The sequence below is a fragment of the Temnothorax longispinosus genome, chromosome 7 (genome assembly GCF_030848805.1).
Source record: "Temnothorax longispinosus isolate EJ_2023e chromosome 7, Tlon_JGU_v1, whole genome shotgun sequence".
In the NCBI taxonomy this organism is placed as follows: Eukaryota; Metazoa; Arthropoda; class Insecta; order Hymenoptera; family Formicidae; genus Temnothorax; species Temnothorax longispinosus.
The window spans coordinates 7,972,226-7,981,542 of NC_092364.1; the positions used below are offsets into that span (position 1 = coordinate 7,972,226).

The 9,317-nt window shown below is 35.0% G+C and overlaps 1 protein-coding gene across 9 annotated transcripts in view; it reads right to left on the reverse strand.

The window, feature by feature from the left end:
- The window catches only part of LOC139816883 (venom dipeptidyl peptidase 4), a 509,974-nt gene that overhangs the window by 190,277 nt on the left and 310,380 nt on the right, over positions 1-9,317 (reverse strand). Inside the window, exon 1 of one of the 9 annotated variants that reach the window (XM_071784694.1) lies at positions 7,504-7,594. The exons of 7 other annotated variants lie outside the window; for them this stretch is intronic. In XM_071784694.1, the coding sequence (XP_071640795.1) occupies positions 7,504-7,569 (66 nt within the window). In that variant the 5' untranslated portion in view covers positions 7,570-7,594. Of the gene's footprint in view, positions 1-7,130; positions 7,292-7,503; positions 7,595-9,317 lie in introns of those variants that run through there. One more of the 9 variants, XM_071784699.1, reaches the window with a different exon arrangement.

A 9,317-nucleotide genomic window follows, 5' to 3' on the forward strand; every position in this document is an offset into this window, starting at 1 on the left:
TAAATGAATCACTGATTTCTGTTCTTGCAACATATAAATAAAATGTAATTAAAAATGATATTTTTACAAATTTTTATTTTTCGCAATATCATTTCTTATTGTTTCTTAATTATTACTTGTACCGATTTCTTGATCGCTTTCACGATAAAATCAGAATAATTGAATCATCGATTAATCAAATTGTTTTATAAATGACCTAAATTTCGCGCCGATTTTCAATTTTCGCACGTTACACAATATACCGAGCAAAAATGCAAGCTGATTATATCGAAGGTATAAAAGGGCTGGATATGAACGATTTTATCACCTTCATATTAAATATGATTTGCGGCCAGGAGGTACAATCTCCCGACCTGTCCTATAATAAGCGACAGGATGAAAGTATGAGGACAATTTTCCCCCGGAAAGATATACGCGCGCGCGACCTAGCATTAAACCTCTTCTTTTCGCTTTAACGCGCGCTGTGAACCGTACGAACCGTATGGGGAGATATAGCAGATTAAAAAGACGTCCTGTCGAATACACCGCGACGCGTCCGACGAAGGAAAATGTGAAGAGAGACGAACGAGCACGATATAACGACGTAGAGCTTTTGCGCAATTAAACAGCGCGATGCGCTGTAAAGTTTATACAGCCACTAATACTGTTGAAGCGCGAAACAAAGAACCATGATGCAAGAACCATGTAAGCTAAAATTTTAGTTGGCTAACTTTAATAAATCTGAGAAGACAAAATTCCCCCCCCTCCCGGAAACTCTCCTCTTCGCGCGGATTAACGCTTGCATTTTGTAATTTACGCTTCAGCAAAAGCGTAGGGGAGACCGGGGCTAAGCCGACAGCGGGGCGAACTTGACACTAGGCTTTTTGCCAATTTAAATCTATCGTAGAAACTTGCCTTTGCTACTGTAAATGCGTCTTTATGTGCCAGTATTATCAACGGAATTTGGTAACATTCTGAGTACTAGTGTAATTTTTAACGCGACATAAGTGTTTTTGATAGTGAAAAGTAATTTTTCTGATCTCTCGAAAATGTCTACTCTTTCATCGAGCTTTACTCTTGCGAATCTACCGCTAAGTGATTTTGATGGGAAATTTGATGCTTTATACGAATCCGATAATAATTTTTGCATATTTTCAAAATTTATATATTTTTGGAGTAACAAAAGTAAAAAACGACGTTCGGGGCTAAGTCGACACGACGCCACCGGGGCAAAGACGACACTAACCTAAAGTGACATTATCGCAAAAAAGGTCACTGTTTCGTCCGATTCCGATGACGATTTAAGGAACATCTGTTGCGTGTGTTCGGAAAACATTTCATTAGCTTCAAATAACAAACAATGCATCTTATGCAACCGTATGGCTCATGACGAATGTGTGCGCACATCTGATCGCGAGTTTACGTGTATAAATTGTTTTTCAGACAGTTCAGAAAAAGATAATTAAAAGTTTAATCTTTTTTTTTTTTTTTTCATTATTTTAAATAATTGTTTACTTTATTCCGACTTTTTGTTTCTAATACACAATGTCTTTTCATTTGATAAACAATGTATTTTTATTTTTAAACAATAAAAAAATAAGTTCCAGATCAAATTGTGTCAATCAAACAAAGTGTTGAGTTTGCCCCGGCGGGGTGTCGAGTTCGCCCCGTCATTTTTCAATTCGAAAATTTGTCTTCGCGTCACTTTTCCTTTCCTGGCGGCAAAACAAAGCGACGTACAGCAAAACTTCCTGAATCAATTTTGTACCTGAAGAAACACTCTTTAAATATATATCATTGAATTTGCCTAAAAATTTTAATTAAATATTAAAAATTGCCTTTGAAAAAATAGTGTCGGCTTAGCCCCGGTCTCCCCTACCTATCGAATAACGAGTTGAGAGATCAACCGCATTTAATCTACGGAGGAAAAAGTCCAATTTCTCGTTCCCTGTGAAAAAAGGTATACGATGTTCATAATAAGCGAGACCGAGAGTACGGCGGCAATCTTCCCTTTCCCCGCGGTTTCATGTACGCCAACGTCGTACAGAGAATATTGGATTAAAAGCTTCATATATTGAAAATCTTACCGCGTGACACGAGAAATGCCAAGAGTATTCATAAGTTCCGGGAGAGGAGCGCCGTGTACGAGCGGCGCGGCGCACGGAGATCGAAATTCGCGATATTAGATGTTAGCGCATGAAAGATAACGGCGTATGAAAGTCTGACATCGCGATTCATGCGTCTACCGCGCGTATGCAATCGTGAGTGGATCGAAGATGCATACGCGAATATATGCGAAACGATCGCACTCTCGCGAATTCAAACAAGCACGTGGAAATTTCTTATACATACACTTATATTCGAAACTTTTTCTCTATCGTCGCTAGTACTCTCTATCATCTTTATTATTTTAGCAAACTATAAAGATCGTAATAGCAGCCTTTAACTGTTAAAAAAGTTATACGAAAATACTGTATTACATGAAAATCGTATATAAAAAAGTATCTACAATTTATTAAGTTTGAAATAGAACCACTTATTATGAGTACAAATCAAATACAGTGCTTTTTCGGGTTAGTTTAGTCATGCACGCGAAATTATTTCACGATTAAATATCTTTTTATTTCAATTCTGCAGCATTTTCAGAAAATATGAATACACATACATGTAAAATTACGTGTTGAAGTTATAACTCTTGGAATGAAAAACTTGGACTAAGCTACACAGAACGTTAAACATTAAAATCTGCTATAAAATTTTTAAAACTTTTTAAAAGCCACTAAACGGGAAGTTGAACGCGCCACATACTTTGTCGAATATAGTCTGCACGTGAGAGACGTTAATATATATTTTTCAATGCTTATTCTCGCGTTCTCTAAGCTAATGATGGAATAAGTGACTTTAATTTTCTTTTTGCTCAAGTTATGACTAGCATTTTGATTTGATCATATAACAAACTATGATCATTGGTCAAGATTTATTTGGATTTTCTCGTAGAAAATTACACTATTTTCAAACCACCAAATTTTGAAGTTATTCACTTATTTCTCACTGGAGAACGTGAGAAAATTATTTTGGTTTAATTGTTACCGCATCACTGAAAATGGCTTAAAGCGAAGCCAAAATATCCGATTTATAAATACGTATCGTAATAGTTATTAAAGCTCGATATAAAATTAACTTACGCAACATCGATCGTGTTGAACTCTTAAGACTTATTTCTACTTGTCATTTGTTAATTTCATTATTGAGAGTAATTTAATCTTTGTTATTTAGTCAATTATTTAAATATATTTTTCAAATTCATAAAAAATAATATTTAACTGTATAGAATAATGTATAATTATATCATATTTTCTTCATACCTCGGTCGAAAGTACGTACTTTCGTCCCTAATAGCAGGGACGAAAGTTTAACATTTACTCCCTGTGAGAAGTACACGCGCGCTCTCTATACGGCGGTAACACGAACCGGATAGGAACTTCGAGATTACGTTCCAGTACCTTTCGAAGCGTAGGCTCGAGGCGTCAGTTGCCTTTGCAGGTTAGGTTTTCGCCGGCTTGTATGCTCGAGGGAACGGTGCCGGCACGTGCCGGGCTTCCCGACGATCCGCGTCTCGTTCCCCGGCCGGAAGACGCGATCCCGACGACGGACGGCTTATCGATCGTCTTGGCGTGCGAATCCGCGCGACACACATACCAACGGTCACCCCGTTGGCACGCACGTGAATTTATTTTTACAAAATATGACAAGACTTGACTCTTCGAATGTATTTGATGCCTGCCCCCCCGACCAGCAGCACTCGCTTCGCTCGTGCCGCAAATGTCGGGGGCAGGCATCAAAAACATGCTTATTAACATTTAAAGTTAAAAAAAGTAAAATTAATAACGTACTTTCGACCGGCTATGAAGAAAAATCGTATACACTACGCGGGCCAAAAGTTGAAATCTCGGTCCTGCTCGTCATGATGCCCTCGGCTTCGCCTCGGGGCATCATGACGCGCAGGGCCGAAAATTCAACTTTCGGCCCTTGTAGTGTAATATACTATTCATAGCAACATTATACATATAAAATCTCCTTTCTATGGAAGATCTCGCATATGATATTTTAATAATATGTTTCAAAAATTAATCAGAATCAAAGATCTTAATCTAAAATATAAATATAAATATAAATATAAATATAAATATAAATATAAATATAAATATAAATATAAATATAAATATAAAATATAAATCTAAAATATAATCTAAGAAATTGTATTAAATTTTACTTTATTTTATTTCAGTTAGCACCAGGACAAATTATTTTAAAAATATGGGTGGACAGGCTGTAGCAAATTCAGATAAAACTGATATATTATAAAAAAGAAGTATTACTAATAATCATGCATTAGAGTGTTTCTTTACACACGTTTGTCAATCAAAATAATTTTTATATAATATTTAAAAATATGTATAAAAGTCAAAGTTATTTAAAGAGAGATAAATAAAGTAACACATTTAAATAATAGCTGTGTGTGTGTGTTTGTGTGTTTCCCTACTATATTCCATATATAGAATCTATAGATAACAATCTTATTATACAATAGACAACCATCTTCTAATTTTAAATTTTAATAAAATATATATACTATAAAGAAAATAAAAGTAAATTAAAAAATTTTATTTTAAAAAATTTTAGTATAATTTTATTAACTTCTTTTTCTTTTCACTTATTTCTGATTATTTATCATTTATCTAAACGATTAAGTTGAAAATTTAATCAATTTATACCCAAATAACATTATACCTTGTCTTTATAATGTTCTTGATAGTCCTCTAAAAAACCTTCAATATTTCAAGATTCAAGATTACACATTAACTTAAATTGCTTCCTCATAGAGGAAGCTTTGTGATGGTGAAAAAAAAATTTTTAGAGATTTTGATGGAAATAGGTTTAGAATGTTCTAAAATGTCGAAAAATCGTATTAGTAAAAAATGTCCGGAAGTATGTATGTATGTGTGTGTGTGTGTGTGTGTGTGTGTACGGATTTTTTGTACACGCATCTACTTCTACAATTTTTTAGATACCGGGTTGAAATTTTTCATACAAATAGAGTATCATAGAAAGTATGTTCTCCTAAAATTTTATTAAAATCGGTTGACCGATATAGATTTTATTGAATTTTTTTTTTTTTTAGAAAAGTGTGTTTTATCCTATAGCTTTCTCAATATTTGAGATAGCGATCTATATCTAATTCTATTAAATTTTTCAGTTTTTTCTACCCCTATTTCATATATAATTCTTTAAAATTTCATTGATTAGATCCATTTTTATACGCGATCAAAGATCGATAATTTTGCTTCCTCTATGAGGAAGCAATGTGCAAGTTTCTACTTGTTTTTCTAGTTCATCCACTTTGAGGTAACGGAAACATCATATTCATCTATTATCATTTTTATTATAATTCCCGATACATATATATAAATTTATATAATTTAGATACATTTAACATAATTTACTCAATTTGTTACCTCAAATTACGAAAACGGATAATTTACAACTCACCGATACAGTGCAGAGGAGCTATAACATTACATCGATCTAAAACACAAGTATATCCAAATTATAGCAACGATTAAAAAATAATTAATATTTTTAAAAGTGGATTGCGCGCGTAAAAATAATTATAAAACGATTAATTCTGCAAATAATATGATAAACAACCTACTTATCTCATGGTCGCTCTGCCGTCGCCCGATGCCTCACCGAGTCTCCTCCGCCTCTCATTGTCAGATTTTTTCGTCGACCGCACAAAACACAACACTCGCGAACCTTGCGAGGAAAAACGGAGTTAATGACCGTCGCGCGGGCACTAATTACTGAATCACGCGGAACTTTACACGACACTCCCGATGTTAACAGTGCGTGATGCGATACAATTCCGCGAAATACACAAAATATTTCCAAACAATCGATAATTCACGGCTGTATTTACGTTACATAAATCGCAACAATTCGTGTGTTACTATCTGCTTTCGATTCGGAAACGGTAAACTATAACAAATTAGGCACCGCAAATTGTTGCGATAAATTTTAAGCCCGATGGAAGATGCAATTGCGGCGGCAACAAAACTAAATGTTATTAAAGAAACAATCATCATTTGCAGCGAAATGGTAATTTATGATTTTTATTTCTTATTCTACTTCATTTCTGTTTTAAAATAGAATACACGTTTCGGTAAACAGCCGTCGCTTATACTTGCGTAACGTTATTAGTAGCACGCTGATATACGTTAATTATTCACAGGAGAAATAATCGCGTTCCGAAAAGTAGCCTTACACATGGCAGCTCGTGCCGTTATCTCCTCGAATGTCAACGCGCGAATGCGATCTTTAATTGGCACAACGCGCATCGCGTAGATAAACGTCGAGGTCGCGCGCCACACACACACAACCGACTTGATGACAATACAAAATATTTCACGCTTCATTAAACAAACTCCGCGTGTACTATTGTTCTCGTATTTCAAACTAATTACTGAACGATCGATTACCGCGCCTCTCTGTTACAAGAGTCATGTCATTTGGCGATTTGGCGGGTCATGTATTGCTTAACGCTTTTAAATATAGAAAATAAAAGAAAACACTTGAAGCCGGTGAGAAGCTTAAAAGGCACCGCAACACGTATCTGAATCTAAGCATTATATGTATATAAAAAAAAAACAATTACCGCCCTCCCTGACCGAAAGAATGATTTAGATAGAATTTATATCTTCCTTTGCTACGATTTTTTTTTTTTTTTAATAAACTAAAGTCAGGCTCATATAAGGATATAGTTTAATATGCTTTATTATATTATTTAATCAAAAGAAGTTAACGGAACGTTTCGAGCTGCACAGAGTCTTCATCAGCCAAAAAATAAGTAATAATATATAAAAAGAAATTATAGGTTACGACTAATATAATAAATAAAAATAAATAACCATAAAACTGAACTAGTCCAAGCCGGATAAAAAAAATAAAATGTAAAAAATAATATAAAGTGCGAAGACTAAAGCGTTACAAGTTACAATCCATCAGCCTTTGGATTATCTGGCACAATTCGTTACGATTTATACATTAAGAAGTTGAGTCGCGCGAAATAATCGTTTCGATAAATTACTTACTTCAAATTCGATGTTCTCCATGAATCGTTGCCCTTAAAGGATTAATATATGTCACGCGCGGTCTGCTAATCGTATCGTTAATTGTTCCTGGCAAATGTTTGCGTTTCAAAGGGCAATAATGCGGTGACGCACGGAGCGGCATTACCTTCCCGCTCGACTCGCGGCACTCGAATAATCGCGCGGCGCGACCTCGTGTAAACACAGCGCGGCGTACGACCCGCGGAAAACAAACTCCCCCTCATCTCGCTCGAGGCCGCGCGCCAACCGATTTGATATCGCGAAATATTTCGGGTTTACAGAATAAACTGTCGCTATTTCGTTCCTTATACCCTTGCCTATTACTGTATTATATTAGTACAATACGTTTCCTTACCTTGGATTTCTGACTGTTAAAAATCAGTTGTTCACAAACCATCGATGCTTCACGTCTTTCTGTCATGATGAACTATAATATTTGATGCGCGACTCGACGTACTGCACAATCGGAAATGGAGAGTAAATAACTTTTATACAACACGTGCATGGAAAGTGCCCCATTACGCACGCTACGCGTGCGTGATAGACCACTTTCCAGGCACTTGCAAGATAAAACAGGGAGTGTAAGTCGTGTGTAAAGATGAAAATTCCCGGGTGCGGAGTTTACGCACGAGCCGAAGGCGAGGAATCCCCGCACCCGGGAATTTTCATCTTACCTCACTTGTTACACAAATAACTATGAAATTGCCGAGAGGCGATTTGAAGAGGCGACGCGGAAATAGACTTGAATCATTGCCTCGATAAAAAAATGCATCGCTGATAAGGATATGCAGTGAGCAACGATTTACAAATTCTATCTCTTATCGTCTGTCAATTCTAAGAAGAAATCGCATTAAATATCTCTTTTTCTATAAATAACCATAAACATACTGATAAATAAAATGACAATTTATTTCGACTATAAATAGCTGGTCGTAGAAAATTAATTCATTGCAGATATAAAAGGTAAACACATTGTAACCCTTATCGTATCTGTGACCACTCACGGACTTTTATTAAACTAGTCAGAAGTTTTAAGTAATTCATCCTCAAAAAACATATGCATTGTGTTTTGTGATTAATAAGCCACGATTTGATATATGGTTTTAGTGATATTTGACTAACAAATACTAGTGAAAATGTGATAAGGCGCTCGTGTCGGCACCAGTGGCAGATCGAGCGCATGTTTACCGACGGCGACAGTAGATCTGGCGTTTGTCACGACACAGTCACAGTTTTGTTACGTCGTCAAAAACAAACGTTGGAAAACCATTAGTGCGCAAAACTATCAGTGAACGATTAAGGAGTGTTGTGCTATTCGTGTGTTCCAAGAAAGGTTGGTGACTTTGAGTATATAGGCGAACGTTATAAAGCGGTGCAACAAAACACATATATGGATTTATCAGTGACGGGCTCATTAAATTTCGCTGCTTAAAAAAAAACATAATTAATACCAATCTCCCATACGTTTCTAGATGGGTGTGAATTGCATTTGTACGAGTAAGCGGAAAAATATTCGATGTATGCTCAAGAGAAAACTCTAGCGACAACGTCTGTCACTCTGGGTTAACTGACACATCGTGTGTTTTATATTGATTTATACTGATTTTATGCCGATTTGTGATCACGGCTTCAAATTACATGCTTACTTATTCAATTATTGAGTGATTTTTTTTATCAAATACAATATACCACTAATTGAACCGAAACGACGATCACTGATCAATACATCCAAAATTAAATCAGGCAGTCACTGATGCATCCATTTACATAGTTTGCAATTTCTCTTTTAATATTTATTATATTATGTTTAAAACTCGAGTAAAGCAAGTTTTTTGATACAAAAATGATTAATCTTGAGTTCGGTATAATTGCTTCTTGATTGGAATCACAAGTATTTTCCTCTCTTATTCATTCATGCGAGAATCTTAGGTGGTCACAAGTAGGTGCATTTACCTTAGATATGTGTGTACTTGTCTGTTATATTTGGATACATAAAGTTTAAGAATGTATTTTTAAATTAATAGATTTAAAGAATGCAAGTAAACAGATATTATTTATAATTTCAAGCACACTTTAGCAAACACATTTAACTCAATAAATTTATTAAAATTATGAAACTCCTAATAAATAATAAAAAAATAATTTTTTTTTTATATATTATAAAGTCTT